Source organism: Heptranchias perlo, chromosome 15, assembly GCF_035084215.1.
Source record: "Heptranchias perlo isolate sHepPer1 chromosome 15, sHepPer1.hap1, whole genome shotgun sequence".
Lineage (NCBI taxonomy): Eukaryota > Metazoa > Chordata > Chondrichthyes > Hexanchiformes > Hexanchidae > Heptranchias > Heptranchias perlo.
Window position 1 is genome coordinate 42,615,559 of NC_090339.1, and position 23,492 is coordinate 42,639,050.

The 23,492-nt window shown below is 43.6% G+C and overlaps 1 protein-coding gene across 5 annotated transcripts in view; it reads left to right on the forward strand.

Annotated features, from left to right (window-relative positions):
• tenm1 (teneurin transmembrane protein 1) overlaps positions 1-23,492 on the forward strand; it is a 539,174-nt gene that overhangs the window by 412,499 nt on the left and 103,183 nt on the right. For 4 of the 5 annotated variants that reach the window (XM_067997123.1, XM_067997124.1, XM_067997121.1 and 1 more), the window contains 4 exons: positions 2,470-2,737; positions 5,131-5,274; positions 15,660-15,909; positions 17,842-17,862. In XM_067997123.1, the coding sequence (XP_067853224.1) occupies positions 2,470-2,737; positions 5,131-5,274; positions 15,660-15,909; positions 17,842-17,862 (683 nt within the window). The remainder of the gene's footprint in view (positions 1-2,469; positions 2,738-5,130; positions 5,275-15,659; positions 15,910-17,841; positions 17,863-23,492) is intronic. The other variant, XM_067997125.1, reaches the window with a different exon arrangement.

Here is a 23,492-nt window from a genome sequence, read left to right on the forward strand (position 1 = left end):
ATTGCTGTTAAGATTTTTCAGTGATTTGCCTTCGGCCTCTTAAACAAAGTGGTGGGTTTCCATGTGTGTCAAAAATGTTAGGTATTAAGAGGAACGTAGATATTCTGGGGCTTGTTCTCCATTGGTCTACGTTTTCTTTTTTACCCTACTTCTGGGATTTTGTTCAGGTTTCAGATATATTTGATGTTTTATCGCATGCCTGCTGCTTGCCTGCCTAGGAGATTCGCATCATTTCTAATTTTTGATTGCCTTTCCAAGTATTCAGGCATGTTTGAGTTACTACTTGATGTCACCCCAATGAACATCATACAACTATCTTATTCTGGGAGATTACAAATTGGATATAATATTGTAAGATAGTAGTTGGGACCTGTGGCGTCTGAGTCATACTGTTTCTGAATTTCTGTTTCAGTGAACAATGTGCTCGGTGTCCTTTGTCTAAGTTGATTCCATTTTTGTCCTTCTTTTGTCATTTCAAAAGAAGTTATGTGCATCTTAGAAAATGGAACATAGGTATATATATCAGAACAAGCAGTGATCAAAATTGTCCAACATGTCTGAGAGTTTTTGGTCCAGATTCTTGTTTCAACAATAGTGCTGAGGTAATCAGTAAGCAGCTGAGTGCCAACAAGAGTTGTCTTCAGTGTATTTTTTTTCTTGTTCCTCAATAAAATTTACTTAATTTTCTAGGTCATAAAAAAGGATTACTTAGGCTTTCAGTAGCCATAACAATGTTGACCGTGTGGTTTGGTTAAAGTTAAAATCTCAATTTCTTTGAGAAAGCGGCATAGGACCTAATTTAATCTGCGTTTTATAGCATATGGCCTCACAGATTGAGTTTTGTGTCATGCTGTCAGCCTATTTTGGATAGTAAACTACAGTAAAATCCACAATCCACGAAATATAATAAGCCATCAATTGAGTGAGACAATAAAACAATGAACAGCAGTGACCCAAGGAATGGTAAGATACAGAGCCCAGTGTTCTCTTCTTACCATGAATAGGGAAGAATTGTATAATTTCTATCAATGATGACACTAATAACAATCATCTGTACCATTGCACAAAACAGAATTACATGGTCATTAGTGTCATCTTTTGAACATGTAAATATTAATTTATGGGGGCTTCCATTTCACTCATGTACCACCAGCACCATGACTGACTAGCCAGCCTGACTTATTCATGGAGTCTGGAAGAGTAAACCTGTCGCTGGGGGCTGGGATTCATCCAACTCAGCAGTAGATAACCCTACAGACCAATGTCCTAATGTGTAGGGTGGTCATACCTGCACAAACAGTCGAAAATGTGCCGTTGTTTTGTGCTGGTAATCTGAGCAACTTTCGCTGGTTAAACTTCAGCAGTAGCTTTGCACACCTTGGGGTGTCTATAAGCCTTGTGGCTAAATGCCACTTAAACTTTGTCGACTTAGGTCAGTGGTTTATGTCCATCAAAATTAATGGACAGAAAATCGTGTGGGACATGCTGAGCTTCCTATTGCCAATAAGTGCTTGCATCATGTCGAGTTCTGCATCATGAGCACTAATTTACGATATCCACTCCATAAATATCTTCAATTCTCTTGCAAACCAAATGGAATTGTGCCTATAGCACCTGATGAATCACAGTTGTTCTTAGCAAAGCAGCAAAGTGGCCTGGTGTACTTAGTATTAACTAATTTCTATCCACTGGCTAGAGTCTGGCAAAATCTGGCCTTAATTTAGATGGCCATACATCTTAAAATTTAAAGAGAAAATATTCAAAATGTAATTGCAAAAATTGATTTAATGAGGGGCCGAGCACAAGCTGAACTGTGCAGATGTCAGCTGAGGGTGGAGTTTTAATTAGTTGAATAATCTGACCTGAAATTGACAAACAGATAATAAGAACTAGGAATCTGCTCTTCTAAGTCAAATAAAACAGCTTGTCTTTTGTGCTTAAAGTGAAAGGCATTAGTGCTGGGGAGTGAAATACTTTCCATTTTCGGGCACTGGTGTCGGCATCAAGCACTTCCAGCTATAGTAAAGATAGGTACAGAGTAAAACTCTCTCTTCTCTGCCCCATCGAAGTGTTTCAACCACAACTACATGAGCACTTGCTACTGGCATCAATGTGATTTTTTTTTACACCAGCCATCCTGTGGCCTGTCTGAGTGAAATTACCAATTGGTGCTAAATTAAGGACACTTTTGTATTGGGCCTATGCCCTTTTGGAACTGGTTTGAGATTGTCCAAATTAAATTCACAAAGGACCCTTACAGGCCAGCAGACTGAGGAGATTTTCATCCCATCAGTCTGGGCTGGATTTGAACCCAGATTCCCAAAGTAAAAAACAACAATCTTTAGCCTTATTGCAGAAAATAAATAATCTTAAAACAATTTAGTTTTTGTTGCATCATTATGTCAGAAGTTCTACTGTCGCATGATACGAAATTGTTTCAAACTCAAAGGCATAAACATTCCTTGGCAGGTTGTACAGGAAGAGATTGCTATCCCAGCTAGCTTTGTGAAGCTCAGTTACCTCAGCAGCCGCGCTCCTGGGTATAAATCATTATTGAGGATTATCACGACTCATGCCTTTATCCCAACCGGCCTAATCAAGGTTCATCTCATGATTGCTATTGAGGGGCGGCTCTTCCAGAAATGGTTTCCTGCCAGACCTGACCTGGCTTACACTTTCACATGGAACAAAACAGATGTCTATGGGCAGAAGGTTTCTGGTCTCACTGAAGCAGAAGGTATGTTATGTAATTTAATATATCTCATTGTGTTGCCATGAATTGTGCATTATTTGTACAAGCACAAGGTAATTATTTGAAATTATTTTCTATATTATAAAATATTCATTGGAAGTCTTTGGAAACTGCTGTGTTAATCTTGTTTGTAACACACACAAATAGTCAAAAGTGATGAATTACTGTTTGATTGAATATTTCATTTTGGGCTAGCATCTCAACCAAGTCATGTTATTTAATTTTTTTCCCTTTCTGTGTGACAGGGGTTTGTGTACGCTAAAATGATAAGAGAATATTCAGGGCATCAAACAGTTTTTATTCAATGTAATATTTAATCCCTGGCATTAATTTATTTTTATTATCTGATCTGCACAATAAAGACAAGTTTCAAAGTTCTCCACCTTCTGAGAACAGTCAATTGCTGCTTTGGAGAGATCATTTGTTCCAATATCAGAGTTGCCTTTAAAATGTCCTTCAGCAGTAGCTGTCACTGCTTTCACTGTTGTGAGATGGAGGAATAGACAGGAAAACTTGATGCCATTCTTTGCCTCTTTAATGAAGTTTTAATTTCACATTTGGGACTGGGCTTACCATCCTATTTTCCAATGCTTTTATCGACAGGTTACAATGAAACCAGTGATACCATTCAGGCACTAACACCTTGGGGTAAATTTTAACCCCCAAGAACGGGTGGGTTGGGGCCAGGTGGGGAGTAAAAAGCCTCTGTTTTCAGAGCGGGACCGCATCCCAGCTCCAACACGCCTGCTTCTGGGTTTAACCCAGGCAGGTTTGTCTGCCTGTGGAGAGCAGACACCAGGAAGTCCTGCCCCCACTTCAATCCGGCGGGCTGATAATTAAAAGGAGCAATGTACCTCACTGAGATACTTGAGCTACTTAATATTTTGTGTATTGGAATAATAAAACAACTTTAACCTTACCTGTTCGGGTTTCCCATCGCTTCCCATTCATGTCAGGTGAAAGCAGGCGGGAAGGGCTGGAGCCATGAGGTGGGTGCCTTTATTGCACTGCTTGTGGGCCAGGAGGAGCAGGAATGTTTCATCCAGGCCCAACAAGCTCACCTAGTGCGACAGGACGCCCACGATTGGCCTCCCCCATCAGCCCCCCCCCCCCTCCGACTCTTCAGCCGATCTCCGATCTGTTCCTCTGTCCCTCAATCTGTTCCTCTGTCCCCCAATCTGTCCCTCGGCCCTTCCCCCCCCCCGATCTGTCCCTCGCGCCCTTCCCCCCCCCCCGATCTGTCCCTCGCGCCCTTCCCTCCCCCCTTCCCAGCCGAACTTCTCCCCGATCCATGGTCCCTCCCTCCAATCCCCAGCTGCGGCTTGCCCGACAGCCAGCCAGCCTGCTAATCAGGCTGGCTGCCAGGTGCAAAGCCCAGAAGTGCAATTGATTGGCTTACGACCTGCCCACTTACCTTCCAGGTTTTGCTACCGGAAATTTGCCCCACCGCCCCACTCCCTTCCTGGCTCACTGTTAAAAATTTACCCCCTAGTCTGTATTGAATAAGCTGATCACAACTGGGATAGTACTAGGGACACTACAATTCGCTTCAGCCGCCCTCCTGGGCTTAAAAAGGGGAGAAATTACTCAGGGTTCCCATTCCTGCCTTTTATGCAATGATACCTGCTAGAAGTGTGTTTTTATGGGCATTGGATGAGGACAATATGGTTCACCTGTCATTCTCTCCATCGTCAAATAGCCTGCTGACTTCCACTGTCTTGACTTACTGGACAAGATCTTGGAGAGCAATTGATGTTTTTGGAGCAGTATCCTAACAAGAATCGATGCCGTTAGAAAAAACATTTCTAATCTGAACAACCTTCCATTTCCCTGGATTTGGTGAATTTATTATGTAAAACCTTTCACATCATTCTGAATTTTTTTGCATTCCAATTTTAGATATTTTCACCAACCGTTCCCCATGCCATAAAATATACAGTGCCAAAATTTTACAATATTAAATATTTGGCGCATTTGCTACTACATAGTAACTCCATGACTGCTAATCAACCCAAAAGTCAGGTTATGTTGCCTAACGTTAGTTGTTGACTCAAGTCTGGTCTGAATAAAACTATTTTTATTATATTAAATACATCAAAAGCCTTGCATTTCCTATATTTATTTGATGTAGTTTTAGTAAAGAGAAAATTAAGTAAAACTAAATAGTGCAGGAGTGTGAATGAGTGATCCTCACCTCTGGAAATACAGGCCTAAACCAACCAAGTGTTAATCTGTTGGTTTTTGTCTCTTAAGCTTTTATCAGTTACAGTCTGATACCAGAGATTACCACCAAAAAAACATCAAGTGCAAAAACCTGAGTTAAAGAGATTGTGGACAATGAAAAATGTTTTATTGGAAGATGTTTAATTGTTTATCAGTTTCAGTGGGTTATGAATACGAAACCTGTCCTGACTTGATACTGTGGGAGAAAAGGACAGCAATTCTGCAGGGGTTTGAAAAGGATGCCTCTAATCTAGGCGGCTGGTCTTTGGACAAGCATCACGTCCTGAATATACAAAGTGGTAAGTGTCTACAGTGTAATGCAGGTGTTATATTCAGAACAGACATAAAGAATCAGTATCTTCTTTGTCAATTTTTCAATATCATTAAAAGCAATGGCATATGCTGTTTCACCGCTAAGGCCTGGGTTTAAATCCAACTCATACTAATGAGATGAAGGTTTCTCTCTGTTGGTTACACAGGCCCTATGTGCAATGAGTTTGGGCAACCTCAGTCCAGTTCCTAATAGGTATTGGTCAAATGCACAACCCTAACTCTCATTTGACACCAATTGGCAATCTCACTCAGAGAAGCCACAGGATGGCTGGCGTAGGAAATGAAATTGGGGGTTCTCTTCTGAGTTTGGTGCTGAGGCATGTTGTTGAGACAGGGTGGAGGAAGCTTTGATCTGCATTTAATGATGCTGCACATGACCTTGGAGTCCTTGATGTGAACACTGAAGCCTAGATGTACTATGGTGTCACACCCACTTAGCACCCGAAAATGGGAGCCTAAAAAAGCGTGCACTCATTACGAGCCAGAAATGCACTGCCCACCATAGTGGAAAGGCAAAAAAAAGGCTTCCAGGACCCATGCATGAAAGAGGCGTTAGAGCCTTTGCTTATGCAAATAAAGGGCCTAATGCCTGTTTGAGACACCATGTGCAAAATTGGGTTGCCCTGAAGGCAGACAGCTGCGTTCAGAAAAACGAGGTCTACCCACGGCCCAGAAGGTAGAATGTGGAGCCGGGAGGAGCAGGAGTGGTACTCCTGGCTCCACGTTCGAACCACGGGCCCCCGCCGGCCACTGCTCCCACCTCCTTCCACCCCCGATCGCGAACTTGGCCCTGCTTTCCAATCACGACCTCAATTTTTTGTTTTTGTTTTTCTTTTCCCCCCCCCGCCCCCCAATCATGACCATGACCCTCCTCCCTGATCGGCCATTCTCTCCTGGTCACCCCCCCTCCTCCTGATCGCCTTCCCCTATAAGCACTTACCTGAGGGCTGCTGCCAGTGACTCAATGGCCCAATATTCAAAACCTATTCGCTGGTGAGCTGCTTGGGGGTGCTCAATAGGTGTCACAGCTTAGTGTCACTTAAAGGAGGGTCAATATCGGGTATGCTTCAGGCCTATCTATTCAGGCGCAGGGATCATTCCCTGCACCCTGTTAGTGCAGGCATGTCAGCACAAATGAATTTCTACCCCTGAATACCCGAGATAGAAAGTTTAATTCCAAAGCACCAACATCCCTCAAACAGATGAGCACAAATTTCACACAATAGAAAGGGATACATCTTTTATTTTTAAAAAAATGCAGTGGTCTACAGAGCTAACTGAACAGAGTCCCAACTGCAGTCATTAATTTTCACTTCTGAGGAGTAAGTTGAGATGCAGCCTTAGGAAAGAAGGGAATGTTCTCCTTAAGCTTCTGTTAAAGATCAAAAGAAAGGATAAGTACCTAATGAACATTTCCATACCAAACTAAGAATTGGGACAACTCCAGAATTTGGAAGAATTTTCTTTTGTACTGAGACTTTATAATAAGGATGTCAAATCTGGAGCAAGAGAAGGCCAATCAGCCCTTCAATTCACTTTATCCAGAGTCCATGCAAGATTATTTTATTCCATCCCACACCACAACCTAGATTTTTTTTTCAATCAGCATTATTTTGCTGTTTGTGGACCTTGCTCTGCGCAAATTGGCTGCTGTATTTAGAAGAATGAGAGGTGATCTCATTGAAAGATATAAGATTGTGAGGGGGCTTGACAGGGTAAATGCTGAGAGATTGTTTCCCCTGGCTAGAGAGTCTAAAACTAGAGGGCATAGTCACAGGATAAGGGGTCGGCCATTCAAGACTGAGATGAGGAGGAATTTCTTCACGCAGAGGGTTGCGAATCTTTGGAATTCTCTACCCTAGAGGGCTGTGGATGCTGAGTCATTGAATATATCCAAGGCTGAGATAGATAGATTTTTGGACTCTAGGGGAATCGAGGGATATGGGGGATCGGGTGGGAAAGTGGAGTTGAGGTCGAAGATCAGCCATGATGTGATTGAATGGCAGAGCAGGGGCGAGGGGCCGTATGACCTGCTCCTGCTCCTATTTCTTATGTTCTTAAACTCAATTGAACTAAGTGAATCCAATCATAACTGTTGCTCAAAGTTTACATAGGCCATTTCCATTATAAATGTAGACATAGGAATTTATAATAAAAATATGAAAATAAGAATAGAATGTATGTATTAAAAATTGACTTAACATTGCGTGCCCTTGTCCAATTATCTCCCGCACTCTAATGCCGCTTCACCTGAAGAGTACGTTTGGTCTCGACTTTCCATATGCAACTCCAAAGGAGATCAATTAGTATATAAAGTGGAGACTTATTTACGGCTTTCACAGAATAAGGAACAGAGTATTAAAATACAATCCAAAGTATTAATAAAAGTCCCAGAATACCATTTAATAGAAATTTTTATTCAGTCACTGTAAATTTGTGACCTTGATGTTAACCCCTACATGGTCTAAACACTCCTGTTGTCCTGTTGTTGATATTTACTACTGGTAGTGATTGTCTTCAAATACAACATCAGTCTACACAGGACAAAGTTTGATTTAAAATGTAGTTACTGCAGCAATCTCACTGAATCACATTACTAACAGCCATTAAGCTGTCAAAACATTTTAGCCAGCGCATTCTATAGATAATGACACATTTAGGGCATTTGGAAGTGCTATTCAGTGATCTTGTTAAAAAGAAATAAAAATAAAAATTTGCTTATGTACCCATTCCTGACAAGGGAGAAGTTACCTTTCTTTTGGATTTGAGCTCAGCTCTAATTCAATGCTGACTGGCTGCTCCCAACCCAACAGTCCGTGATGCTAATTGTTTCTGACATGCTGTCCACAGCACTGGTTACTACTGGCCCACTTTGTGCAATGCTGATAAGCCCAATTACTCTCTCCTGATGGTGACTGGCCAGGGCCATTGCCACTCTCCCTTGATGCTGGCTGGCTGGAGCTGTTCCCCTCTTCCCCAGCACTGACTGCCTGGCTGGGGCCACTCCAACTCTTCTACGGTACTGATCGGCATTACTTCCAGTCTCTCCCAGTACTTGGCTGGGACTACTCTCTCCATCCCCCAATGTTGGCTGCTCATATTTCATGCGGCACTGGTTTGCCTGTTTGTATTTTATGGACCTGGCACTTGGAGGAAAAAAAACAAATGGTTAACACAGAATTGGGCTCAAGTGTTGGCCACTGTTGGGATTCAAGCACATGGCAATTGGAAATCATAATGGTTACTCCAGTACACTACTTAATAATGCTGTGGTTGAAAACTTAGAAAAGTAAACTGTGCAACTAGACTTTATCCAAGTTGTTAAATGTCTCTTCTTTCAGACAGAGAAAGGTTTTGGCCCACCTGTGGGAATGTGATTGGTTTACTCAGGAGTTGCCTGATTGTGAAAGCCTGCAGTTGACAGCTTGCAGAGTTTACTAGTAAAGCTAATTAGCCTTTATTCATTTTTAATCCCTCCAGCGTTTTCAGTGTGAAATAACAGTTTTATAATCTGTTAAAAAATTTCCATTAAAATATAATAAAGCAACAGGATAAGAAACTGAATAAAGAAACAATTTCCTGTAACATTTTCTAATTAAACAAATGTCAGATTTCTAAGACCATTCCAGAACAAATGAGACTGAATCCCTTATGATGCTCTGTGCTGTTATATGTCAAAACTGACATAAATCTTATAATGGTACGCATAACATTTAGTATGTCTCATTTAGTGTGAAGGCTGTAGTAATGAAAAGCAAAAGAAAAATCTTGCCACCATCTGTATTCTGAATTGCATAAAACGCTTTGATTATACAATTACAGATGACTCCGGTGAGGTCTGCTGCCAATGGAGAAAGGAACTTTTTCCCATTTTGTATTGTGACTAAGCTCACTTACAAGCAAGATGTAGCTTATTTCTGGCATTGAAGGGTACAATCTTTACTCTCCAATTTAACCTTTACATTCTAGGAAATCGAAGACCAATTACTGGAAATTTGAGACTCCTTTGTATTATTTTTATTTAAGTCAACAACTTGAATTTTACAAATCATGTTAGTTTATGATTTAGATTAAGATTCCGTTGTTCTGTAGAAAGATGGAGTGGAAATACTCCACTATTGTTTCCTTTAAATACTTTGCCAAGGTCTTTACGGTATGGCATGTTATTTCAAATGGGAGTATACTTTATAACCCTCATTCTATGTGTTACAGAAAAAAAAGTAAGATGTTTTACTTATGCTGAGAAATGAAAGAGAAAGCTATTTGACAAAATTGGTATAAATAAATAATTTACTATAGTGATGGGTTCAAATACTATGGGACACATGTTAAAAGTCAGGAATTTGGAAGTAAGATGGGAACTCAAATGGAACTTCTGCACTCAAGGGGTAAGGCTTGTGGAATAAACTACCAAGGAACACGGTGAAGGAGTAGTTATAAATGGTACAATTAGATGTGTCTCATGATAAAGAGATGGAGAATTATGGCAGCTATATGTTGTTGATTTGTGTAAAAGGGACAGGGTTGTTGGTTCCAATGGTCATTTCCTGTTCCTAAAATTAATATTTTATTGATCCTTTGTAATTTCATTATCTTGCAGGAATACTTTTTTGGTCTAAAAGCTCAGAGGTGTTCGAATTTATTAAAATTGTGAATAATTATAGCACATATGCTTTATGCACTAGTGCATGAGTTGACCATTTTCATTAGTTTAGGATTTGAAATGATTCCAGAAGCATATTGTTTTGGGTATAGGGCTGGCAGCTCTAATGCTCAAGAGTAAACAAAAATGCACGGAGATCATAGAAATTACAGCAAAAAGGAGGCCATTCAGCCCATCATGCCTCTGTCAATGTTTATTGTTTAAATGAACCTATCTACTCTAATCCGATTTCCTTACATTTTACCCATATCATTTTATATTGTTCCTTTTCAAATTCTATCAGAATCCTTTTTATTTGATGTTATAGTCTCTGACTCAATAGCCACCTGCGGTAAAGCATTCCATGTTCTAAAAATCTTCTGTGTGAACAAAATTCTTCTGATTTCCCATTTGTTCTTCCAGTGATAATCCTGAGTCTATGCCTCCTTGTTACTCATTTGCCAACTAGTGGAACCAATTTATGAGTATTCACTCATAAACCTTTCATAACTTTGAAAATCTCTAATTGATTCTTCTTGTTCCAGTGAAACAAAGCTCCAATTTTTCAAGCCCTTTTTCAGACATATAACCTGGCAGTCTCATGAATCTTTGGTTGTACGTTTCCATGGCTGTAATCTTCCTACAGTGGGATGCCCAGAAAAACATTGTTTTCCTTGCTTTTGTATTCAATTCCCTGCATATAAAGCCCAGAATTCCAATTGTTTTTTTCCCCGTACTTCCACTTTTTAGGATCAATGTCGCAGGTGGTAAACTGGTGAAAGCGGATTGGCCACCCATTCTATGCCCCGCCCAATTTTCCTTTCCATTGACTTCAATGGGACTGTAAATTGGGCAGTCCGCAATTGCCAGTTTATCGTCTGTGCCAAAAGTGAAATGTATCCACAACCCTAGATCTCTTTGTTCCTCCACTCTAAGAATCTTACTGTTTGGGAGATACTTCCTTTAACTATTCTTTTTTCAAAAATTGTATAACTTCACATTTCTCTGCATTGAATTGCATCTGTTGTCTATCTACCCACCCAGTTAACCTACCTATGTTCCCCTGCAATCTCTTCCTTCCTTCCTCACAGTTTTCCATGGCCCTTAATTTGACAATAAGCAAACTTCAATATTGTTCTTCTTGTGCCTTAGCAAATCATATATATAAATGGAAAATAAAAAAGCACAGAAACTTGGCTCACACCAATATCCACAAATCTCTGTCATATGGCTACATTCCCTTCAATACCATCGTCGGGAATTTCCTCGGGGATTTTTCCAAATCAGCCGCCATAACTTCAGCAGAATTTATCCGCCTAACTGGGATTTGTGCCAACCATCTGCCAAAGTTGTGATACCCCTCAGGAGAACCCTTCAGGAGATTCCCAGTGTGTGTTTCTTAATTTTTACAATAAGTCTCTTATGTGGCCCTGTTACAAGTTTGGGTCTTCTGCAGACACCTTCTCAGGTTCTGAGTGTCTTACTTTTGTGGCGATTGACTCTCACTGCTCTATATCTACTTTTACAATAGCATAACCTGGGGATGTAATAATAACATCCCCTTATGATCTGGACCAGATAGTCATGTCTTTCATGCATTTCTTCTATCTCGCCAATGACAGACCGAGTTACCATTAGGTGAGGCCAGGCTTGATATGAAATATTAAACTGCTTCATTTCACAGTAAGGTGAACTTAATGAGCAACAGTTTGAACATACCAAGTGCCTCCACTGGCAGCAGAGTGAAAATACAGCATGACAAAATTGCAATTATTAATAAAATCATAAATATTGGAAAAAGGTAATAAAAACACAGCACTAAAAATGTACTGATAACATTCCAACCAAAAAAAAGGTAGAGCTTCTTTTGTCCTCATTCAAAATGGGCTTTGAGCACAAAGGGTGCAGTACCAGCAAAGAAGTCAGATATTCATTTAAATATTTTTTGACACGAATTCAGAGGCCTTAATGAGGCTTAAACATGAAATGTGTGCAAGCATTCTAGCATACAAAATGCAGCTGGCCACAGAATGATGGGCAGAAGGCATTGGGCTCATAACACGTGGAATGTCTGTTTGCCCCAGTTTTCTTCTTCCCCTGCATATGTTCTGCACTTTCACAACCAGTGCAGCTGAGCATGTATTCGGCCCCCAAGTCTGTAAAATTCTTCAATGCTGTTCCCACGTCTGTGGAGGCTCTTTTACCACCTCTTCCATACTCCTGGACTGGATACAAGAAAAAGGTTTCTCATCCAAAGGGGTAGATTTTACAAATTAGCACTTCCAGTACAGGAATTCATGGATGACATGTTGACTTCCACGCACAAGTTCCCAATATGCATTTTGGTTGCACAAAGCTCTACACCAGTAGCACTGATTCATAAAACTTACCCCAATGGGTGATTCCTTTCTCATTTCTAACCTCCAACCTCTCTCCATTGCAGCCGTTCTTGTCTCTCCATTTAGTCAGTAGTACTGCGGTCGCTGCTCTTCTGAACTTTCCTTTCTTGTTCCTCCTGAATAACAAAAAGGCTGTCCTGTACATTCTTCCTGCTCCCTACATTCTCACTGTACTACCATCAAGACTCATTGCAGTCTCCTATTCTAGCTAGATCTTTACCTGTACTTTAAAACTATATAAAAAAAAATCCTCTTCTCCCTCAGTCTTACCTTTCTTCTGCAATCTCCAGGCTTTCAACCACAAGCTCGGTGTCATCTCGCCACTACTTCCTGATTTACTTTGCCCCCACTCCTATTTTTTTCAACCTTGATGGTGCACTATACAATGGGTCATGGCCCTTCACCTTGGTTCCTCAATGCTTATGCTAAACACTCTTATCTATATTAGAGTGTTAGAAAAATGGGATGTTTTAATGTCCTAGAATGTGGCAAAACATTGGGCTCAATTTTAAAACTGAACCAGGAAGGGGGCTGTGGGGTCAAATTGAGGACAGGAAATCCATTAGCACGGGTTTCCCGGACGTTCTTACGATTTTAATGTAAGGACGTCTTTTATTTTTGTTGTCTGTTTCCCGTCTGACTGACCAGCCTGATTAACAGACTGGTCTCAGTCGGACAGGAGACCAGCCAAGGAGAGGATGTGTTCAGGTAAGTCTTTGTTTGTATGGATGGGGTTGGGCACTGGGGCATGGGTGGGCACAGGGGCATGGGTGGGCACAGGTTTGCACGGGGGTCCTGAGTCATGGGGGGAGGGATCGGGGGTCAGTCACCGGAGAGGTGTCGTGATCGGGGATCATCCGCGATCGTTGAGGGGGAGGATCAGAATGGGGGTCGGAGGATGGAGTGCAGGGGAGGGTCGGAGGATCAGAGTGGGGGGGAGGATCGGGGTCGGGGGTCCGCAATTGGGGGTCGGGTGTCCGCGATCGTTGGGGGGTTGGTGTAGGTAGACTTGTTGGGCCTGGGGGAAGCACTCCTGCTCCTCCAGGCCCACAAGCTGTGCCTTCCTAGGCACCTACCTGTTAGCCTCTGGCCTTCTCTCCTCCTTTCACGAGGCATAAAACAGAAGGCCCGGGAATCCTGGCCCGTCCAGAAAAATGGAGGCCCAAAGCCTCATTGAAAGTTTTAAGGCCCGACTCGCCGCTTGGGAGCAGGTTAGTCGCCTGCCACTCTTCCCACCCCGGTGAAAACTGGAAATGGGTGGGTTGGGGGCGGGTCTGAAATGGTGGCAATTTTCAATGCCCCCCCCAACCCACCAAAGATTTTCACTTTGAAAATTGAGCCCATTTTCTTCCTCTACCTTCACTTGTTGATATAAAAATTGAGAGATGTTTCAGATTGAACGGTATTGTGTTCAATTGAAAAATTCGTAACATTTATGCCAACTCTTTAGGCTGAGGATATATGGAGGCAAATAAGGACGCACAAAAAATGAAGAATATTTTGGGCCTTTAAAGGTATTGCTCGAGTTCAAACTGCTTGAGCCTGCATGTGAGGTGGTTGTCGTTGTTGTGGCAGATTTTCAGAATAAAACTATGAACAAATTGGTGTTTGCGAGTGCTTGAGTTGTTCCTGACCTCCACCGTGTGGAGCAATGGCTGTTACTATGTGAAATCAACAACAGAACCAATGCACAAACATACTTAATTACAAGTCATCAGTAGATTACAGGCTTTTTAGTACCCAGGCTAACCACTACTTCTTAATTTATCTCATCTGCCCTTCTATTGTTTCCAATCTTGGTTATAGCCTACACTGCAGGTGTTGCCCCTTCCACTAGGTTTCTCAATGAAAAAAAATGATAATTTAACATTTCAACACCTTTTCCTTCATAGTCTTCAGTGTCTTATGCAGTATTTATACTGCAGCTACTGATCTGAGATCAGTCGCTAAATTTTGGGTTCCAGACAGGGAGTAGTCTTTTTATGCTGCCTGGCTGGAACTGCTGTTCTCTTGCTAGGATAAAGCTTTGCACATACACGGTCATACGCATGTGCAGTGCATCCCTCCCAGTGGTTAAAATTTAAATGTTTAGAGAGCATGGACTACACTACCTACTTTTAACTCAACTGCAAATGCTGGCATTTCTGAAACAAGAACAGAAAATGGTGTAAATAAGCAGCAGGTCAGTCAGCATCTGTAATGAAAAAAGACAGGTTAACATTTTAGGGGTAAGGTCCTTCCTCAGCCCTGAACTGCTGTGTATTTCCTGCATTTTCTGTTTTTTGTTTTAAATTGACTCCAGGTCAGCTTAAAAAATGCTCAGGAGGACCAAGAGACCCCTGAGCTCATTTTAAACTGCCTGACAACACATGAGTTATACTCCATGCAGTGTCAAACCTAAGTGGTATGAGACTGCCTCCTCCAAGGAGTCTTATGCTGTTTTTCACAGCAGCCAGGTTGGATCCTGACTCTGAATTTACACAGCAACTTAAACTGCTTCACAGAACTGCTCAAGTTGCAATATAAACATATCTTTGATCAATGTATGTCAATTTTTTTGGACTTTTTGTAATTCTCTGACATTAGGAATCTTCCTATTATTAGTCACTACAAGCGGTGCCATCAGAATTTGTAGATCACAAGTAGCGGTTATAGTTTCTGCAATATTAACAGATGGGCACTTTTTCCCTGCCTATAAGTACCAGTAGCAGCCAGGGTCTCCACTCCTGATTGCCATCCAGTGACCACGTTGGAAAGTGCTCATGTGGACTTCAGGTAAGAAGAAAGTGGGGCTTTATTGTGAGGCCCTCCATACTCAAATAGTTTGCCAACACTCAGCCGCCCAAACTCATACATGAAGAATGACCACTTGTGTGAGGTAGCTGAGAGTTGCTGGTGATCTTGGAAGATCATCCTAAAAGAGTAACTGTCTTCTCGAGAGGAGGAAAGGAGAGAAAAAATTAGGGAATAAGAATAACAAAAATAGGTAAGTACAATAAATTAAAATTTGAATGATTTTTAAGTTAATTCTGTACTAAAGGTTTTCAGTTTATAACTACATTTAAATATCTTATCACATTGGAACATATTCATAATGATATCCATCATCATCATTTCACTAGGTGGGAGGGGAGGGTTGTGAATGCTGATCACTGTCCTAGTTTCTTTTCTGATTCAAGTCTGTGGCTATGGCTTACGTGGAGGACTAAGGTCGGGCTCTAAATCACAAACTGCCCAACTACAACAACAGTCTGACAAAACTAATATGTTAACTCTCTCTGTCATTTCCTTTTTTTAATTTTGTGTTCAGGAATACTGCACAAAGGAAATGGAGAAAACCAGTTCATATCCCAGCAGCCACTCGTCATTACAAGCGTCATGGGAAATGGCCGTCAACGTAGCGTTGCTTGTCCAAATTGCAACAGCCTGGCACACGACAATAAACTCTATGCACCAGTTGCCGTGGCATGTGGCCCAGATGGCAGTGTCTACATTGGGGATTTCAATTTTGTACGCAGGATCTTTCCATCTGGAAATGCCATAAATATTTTAGAATTGAGGTATGACGTGCTTGAACTGATTTATATGTTAGATTTTCAAACCTAAAGTTCAGCTGTTACAAGCCTGACATTTTAAAGGGCTCACTGTCATCAGGATGGGAAAGGTATAGCTAAGTGCAAATTCTATTTAGTATGTATTTCCCAGTAGAATTCGTTAGATTCTTTTTACCCCTGTGCATTCGAGCGCAAATGTTATTTCCAGTTGCAGCAAATAGATTCTGTGTAAAGAGCTGGTATAAGCCCTGCTTCGTGTCTGTTTCACAAGAATTGCTTTTTTCCCCCATCTCCCCAGGGTTATAGCCAGTGCAGGTGTTGGAAAGTGCAGGCCATAAGTGGGGAAGCTGCCTAAGTTCTGGTAGCATCCTACTGTCTGTAGTACCAACCCGTTTTCTAATATGCCTTGTTTGCAATGCCATATAAAAGGTATGCACGGAAGCAATCACTAAGAGCAAAGTTTTTCTGGGGCTAGCTACCTATTTGGGGGGGGGGGGTGGTGAAGGGTGTCAAACCTCTCTCTCTCCCCCTTCTCCCCACACCAAAGTTAGATACATTAGAAATAATTACTGTCCCTTTTGTGGAACATTTTAATTTTTAAAAGAAAGACAGAGACCAGAAGAAAAAACAGAAAATGTACTGTTCTCTTCTGGGCACTGCAATCCCTCCATTCCTCCTGTGAAATACAAATGTCTCCTGCTGGGAGGATAGTTAGGCACACTCTTATTGAAACACTAAGTGTGTGTTTTTGTCCTTGGTATTGTGCAGAGGGATAGGGATAACAGATTTGCACATGTTATACTTGTTTGTTCCTAAATACTTTTATTTGTGCACAAGATAAGCATAATTAGGCTCATGGTGTGACAAATCCTTTATGTTCAGTAGTTTCCCATGGCATCAAACTAATAGGTTAACTAACTTATAACAGTTAGGCTTTAAGGATAAGGAGTCACTCTATGACAACTGAAACTTCTATGTAACTTGTTTGCATTGTGCAGTTTTTCCTCTTCTAAAGTCTGTGACTTTTAATGAGCTACGATTCTACAAGCACCAGCAGCTTTCTGGTAGTTTGCCTAAGTAGTCATTTTTCATGTTTGGGCCTAGATAGTTAGTACAAGCAGGCAGTTAACACTGGCCTACTGACATCCTCACACAAGCGGAGGGCAGTTTTTGAGTAACCCATTCATTGGACAGATGTTGTGCAGAAGGAGCCAAAACGGCAGTTGCATATTAAAGGGGTGGGTCAGGCAGTGACGGGGGCAGATTTCAGCGATCCTTTTAAGGACTGTTTGTTTGGCCGCTTTACATGCAGTAGCACAGTTTTGGGGCTTGCGCTGTTTCATTGATGTCCTTTAGGGAAGGAAACCTGCCGTCCTCAGCCGGTCTGGCCTCTATGTGACCCCAATCCCACACCAACACGGTTGTCTCCTAACTGCCCTCTGAAGAGGCCTAACAAGCCTATCAGTTACCGCCACCTTCTTAGGGCAATAAACGTCAGCCTTGCCAATGATGCCCACATCCCGAGAGTTAAAAAAAAACAGATATTGCAGGTACGGCTGCAAACACTGGTCTTGTTGAGATGATGCCCTTCCCCTTGCTGAGGTCCATCCACATAACAAGCTATGGGGTGAAATTGCACTGTGTGTATTAGCATATGAATATTTAATGTATCCTCTTCTCTAATAGACATTTTAACCAGTTTAAGTTAAATGGTTCAGAACCTCTGTTAACATGGCGAACAATTTTCATACTAAACTGTTACTGTTTGTAAACTAATATCACACAGCATGATTTCACCCACTTTTTTGTGTATATTTTTATTTATGGTTTTATTTAATTTTGTTTACTTTAAATTGGCTGACACAGCAATTAAACCCTGTTTTCCTTTTTCATTCCTCATCTGTTTCCGTGGTGCGATTTTCCAACTTGCTATATCAGGAACAGAGACATGAGACACAGGTAGGTGGAAGTTTTGAAATGTTTTGATTTGCTAGTGCCAGGTTAAAGCTGGGATGCTCCCCCAAAGGCATTCCATCCTCTTAAAATGACGTGTTTCAAATGCTTAAGTTGAAATCACACCTCAGTCTGTTGGGGAGATTTTTGCATTTTTATGGTGTGGCTGAAACTCCAGAATTGTGCATTTCCTTCACAAAATCCATGGACTGCTACCCTGCATAAGTAATTCTGGGTTCTGTGATTGCAGGGATCTGGCAGCGCAGACCACAGGCTAGTACCAGTGATAAGCAAGATGCACAGATTGAAACCAAGGGGCTGATTTTCAGATGACAGACCGGGTGCATTGGGGGCGGGGGGGGTTCGTAAAATGGCAGAAATCCAGAGCGGGTTCGGAGCCCGGCTCCAACCCGCTGACTTCCAGATTCCCCAGTCACACATTCGGGTGTGCGCACACCTCCCGAATGCAGGACTGCTACTGACAATTAAAGCTGATTTACATAGTTAGTCAGAGAGTTGAAGTACTTCAGAGACCTCATTGGACATTTTGGCAGGGGTGCAATTTTGAAGGATCCTCAGCATGTTTCCCGTGCTGTGGGAAACACTCCCTGTTGTAGCAGACGTGTTTCAGCCAGCAGCCAGTGGGAGATGCAAAGGATTATTTGACAGGTGGGGAGAAAAACTCATTTATTGTAGCAGGGCACTCTGTCACTTCAGACAAAGTTTTGGCTGCAAGACCTTTGTCTTTTCACTCAAAATTCTTACTTTACACCCAAAACTCTGCTGTGCAAACACATTTACCTACTTTGCAGGCCCCCTCAAACGCACACCGTCAGGATGGGGGGCACCATGGCTGCATTCAACACTTCATCACCACCCTCGCCAGGCACGCCTTCCACCTCCGCCATATGGAGCTCCACAACACAGTGCTGCGCCACAGGCACCTGCACAACAGCACAGAGGGCAACAACAGAGACAGCGATGTCGCAGGAGGCACTACTCTCGCAACAGGATCTACAGACCGAGGCTCAGCTTCCTGGACCTCTCTGAGGAGCAGTGCATACGGAGGCTCAGAGTCAGTCACCAGGTAGTCGCAGACACCTGCAGCCTCCTTCATGCTGAGCTGCTCCTGGCTGGCCCGAGCAGCATCTCCTTACCTGTCGCTGTCAAAGTCACCACTGCCCTCAACTTCTTCGCCTCCGGATCATTCCAGGCTGCCACCGGGGACATCGCCGGGGTCTCTCAGTCATCTGTACACAAGTGCATAAGGCAGGTCACCGACGGCTTGTTTCGCAGGGCCTCGCACTACGTCAACTTCCCCATGGACGACCTCAGCCAGGAGAGGGCAGTGGGATTCCACGCAGTGGCTGCCTTCCCACGGGTGCAGGGTGTAATCAATTGCACCCATATAGCAATACGAGCACCTCCACATAAGCCAGGACTGTTCTTCAACAGGAAGGGCTATCATTCCACCAACATTCAGTTCATCTGTGACCACCGCAAGTGATTCCTGTACGTGTGCGCCAGATACCCTGGCAGCTGCCATGATTCCTTCCTCCTCCGGGAGTCCAACATCCTGCCCCTCTTCCACACACCAAACACCCACAAGGGCTGGCTCCTCGGAGACAAGGGATACCCCCTGCACACGTGGCTCATGACACCTCTGAGGAACTCCACCACTGAGCAACGGCGTCGATATAACGACAGCCATGCCGCTACCAGGTGTACAATTGAGCATGCTATAGGGCTGCTCAAGATGCGCTTCAGGTGCCTTGATCGTTCTGAGGGAGCACTTCAATATGCACCAGACAGAATGGGACATATTATAGTTGTATGTTGTGCCCTGCACAACATGGCACAACAGAGAGGGGTGCCGCTTGAGGTGCCATCCACATCTGCCACTCACATTGAGGAGGAGGCAGAGGAGGAGGAGGAGGAGCAACCCATGGGCAGAACAGTCGCTCACCTGGCTGCTCGTGAGGCCAGGGAGTCACTGATATGTGAACGGTTCTCCTGTCATCAGACAATGTGAAGAGTCCAGTCCTCACCACCTGGACAGAGGAGCGGCCACACCAGCCCCCCTCCCCCGCCCCCTGCACAAAACGGTCCTACAACTACACCTACACCCACTGTAGAGTGCCCCAATGGGCTGTATCAAGTGTGGGCGTTCATGGTGAACCTCATGAAAGGGACTTATTACACAAACCAGTCAAGAATGGCCAAGACGAGACAGTAGTGATGACAATAATAATATTTAATGTGAGTTGAACAAAAGTCAAATATAAATAAAAAAAACATGACCAACCGTCAAACACCCTTGTGCATCTCCTTTGTGCTTACAAAACCTTCGCCTTTTGCTTCCGACTACTTCTACGTGGTGTATCCCCTGTGGCTGCAGCAGAGGTATTGGCAGGTTGCTCTTGTCCATGCCCTGACCGATTAGATGCATTGGGCCTACGCCCCCTGGGTTTCGGTGCCCATGAGGGCCCCTCCAAAGACTGCTCCACCTGCGATTGTGCAGGGGCAGACTCGGCCACCTGCAGAGGAGGCAGCATTGCGGGTGCTAGTTGAGGTGGGGCAACGGGTGAGATGTGGGGGTGCTTTGAATGGCGTCCCCATTTCCATGTCCCCTTTCGCCATCTTCCCTCCCCTGGGCCAGGCCCACACCGCAACTACCACCCTGCTGGACGACAGTTTAGAGGACATGTGTGAAGCCTTGGAAGACCAGTGCCAGAGTATCTGCCTGCCTGTTTAAGGCGGCAGAACGTTGTTCACCCTGAGTCCGAAGGGCCATTGTCAGGACCTGAATGGACTCATTTGTGAGCCATGCTTGAAGCTCCATGGAGGCTAGCCTTCCCTCCATCGCAGACATTCCCACACTTACCCGCGACACTATCTCAGAGATGCCCTCCCTTACCTGTGCCACCATTCCACTCATGCAGGAGTTGGACTCCTCCATCGTCTGCACGATTGTGGAGAGTGCACGTGGCACCTGTTCCAGCACCTCGCAAATGTGCTGCTGCCCCTCGATCATTCTCCTTTTCATGGATGGCCCCCAGGGTTCAGCATCTATGTCCAGCTGAGCAGAGCCTGGAGAAGAATGCTTCCACAGACACGGACTCTCCACAGCTGCCCCTGCCACCAGTGTCTGCTCGTGCTCACGTGTGTGGTGACTCATCGTGTGCGACCCCAACTAACTGAGGACGGGGACCCACCTAGGTGTGTGTATCTGCGCTGGTGGATGGCCGGCAGGTCCTCTGGGGAATCGCCCTCCAGCATCCCAGCAGTCGCTGAAGGCCCTGTAAGAGAACAGAAGGCAATATTAAGCACGATGACGGATGTTGAGGTGCTGAAGATGGCGAGACATGTTAACATCAAATGCTATTGTGTGTGCTGAATATTAAAGTTCTGTCACCAGACATTTGTCGGGTGCCAGTCTCAGCGTCCCCGACGGACAGGCACTCGAGGGTGCGGCTCAGTTCCAGCGCCTCCTGCTCCGCGTCTGTGAGGACGACTAGATGCTGCGGCCCCCCTCCGGTCCTTGCCCTCTCCTGTGGATTCTGGGCTCTCTTCTCCTATAAGGGGAGAAAGTAGAGAGGCGTGAGTGAGTGATTGTGACTTGGCCAACCGCTGAATGCATTGGTTTGGGTGCGGCTGACCGTGAAAGAGATGCATCAGAGGGGGAGTATGAGACAGAACCATGACATTGTATGAGGATTGGGTTGAGTGTTAGTGGTGGGGTGAGTACTGGGGAGGTGAGGAAGTGGTGAGTAAGTGCAGGTAAGTTGAGGATGAGCTTTGAGTGGGTGTGAGGAGTGATGTGATAGAGTAGTGTTGGCAGTGCAGAAGGAGTTGTGGGATGGGGCAGTAATGTGGAAGACGGAGTGTAGGAGAATGAGTAAGTGTACTCACTTTGGCTGACCTAGTTCGGTCATTGAAGTGCTTCCTGCACTGGATCCACGTGCGGGAGATATTGCTGCTGCTGGTGACCTTCTCTGCCACCTCGAGCCAGGCCTTGGTGGCAGAGGCAGGCAACTTCCTCCTGTCTGACTGGTAAAACACATCCCTCCTTCCCCTCACCCCATCCACTAGCACCTGGAGTGAGGCATCACTGAATCTAGGAGCAGCCTTTCCCCTGGGCTGATCCATTGTGTAATTTGGGTGTTTGCTCTAGGAGCAGCCATTGGAGGACTGCCCCTTTAAATAGGGCTCCTCCAGCTTGACAGCCTGTGATGCGGGTGCGCAGTCTGCCCGCTGCGCAGGTTTCCGACGGGAAACCCGGACGCCACGTTAAGTGGCTTCAATATACCCGCGATCGCGTGGGGAACGGACGGATGTTACTGGGCTGGTTACCCATGCGCCCAATCCCCCCACCACCCCCGCTGCCATCCCACCTCCCCGGTAATATTGGGGCCCAAATGTCTGTAGCAATGAAACCCCCTGTACAATCACAACTCAAAAGCAATTACACTACTTTAATAAATTTTAAAAGCATAACATTCATTTGTGGTGCACTGAAGCTTCAAAGCTGCCATATCTCATCTGGGTGACTTTTATAGGTCTATTATATCTATTAAACAATAAAATGAGCTATATGTGTCGGGCAAATATTTAAAGATTCATGAACAATACTGTGTTGCATATTAGTATGTGGCTAATATAATATTGACAGAATACATGCAAAATGTTAGTGAGTGCATGTGTAGTCACCAGAGCAAGCCCCAACTCACTGAGAGTTGTGTTTGAAACTGGATGTTCCATAGACTCAATAGTGACCCAATGTAAGAAAGAAACTGTTCTCAATTCATTGGATTTTATTTTTGAACTGCGAGATTTAACTTTAAAAGCAAAACATGAGAGACAGAACAGGGGAAGAGAGGATGCAGAGAAAACTGACACAGAAAATGAACAAAAATGAGCAAATGACTTAGTAAAGATGAGCGTGATAAATAGTAATAAATTGATGCCACAACTGAAGTACACATTTACAAATATGAGGTTGCAAAGTGACTGGAATGAGCATCACCAATTGAATAACATTTCAAAACAATTTTTTCACTGCTAATGAAGGGAATGATTCATATACTTTTGTATTGATAAAACATTTATATATTATTAAAATTTGTGCCCTTCCAACCCAAAAATGTATCTTCTGCCATGACCCAGGGTGAGTAAGCAGCTCTTTGTGGGTAATAGCAGTTCCAGACAATGTGCAACAGTTAACTGCTGTGTGAAGATGAAACTCGGCTCTGGGCTGCTCTCACCCATCTTTTTTTTCAAAAAATATACTTTATTCATAAAATTTGCAGCAAAACATACAATACAGTTGTCATATCACATTCCAAACGTACACAATACAGATTATACAATTTGCAGGTTATATCAATTACAGTTCAATGAACACATTGTACATAATTACAGTTCATGACACTCTGGGGCGTCTCATTGCATTATACTCAATACAGATTATTGATTACAGATTCATTACAGGTACATTACAGAAATTTGAATTTTACATTCTGCCAGGGGGGGTGGTTTTCCCTGATTGCAGCCCCTCGGTATACAATGGTGGGAAGGCTCTAAATGGTTGCCTTTCCCCACAGAGCCTTTGCGGCGGCCGCACCGAGCTTCAGTGC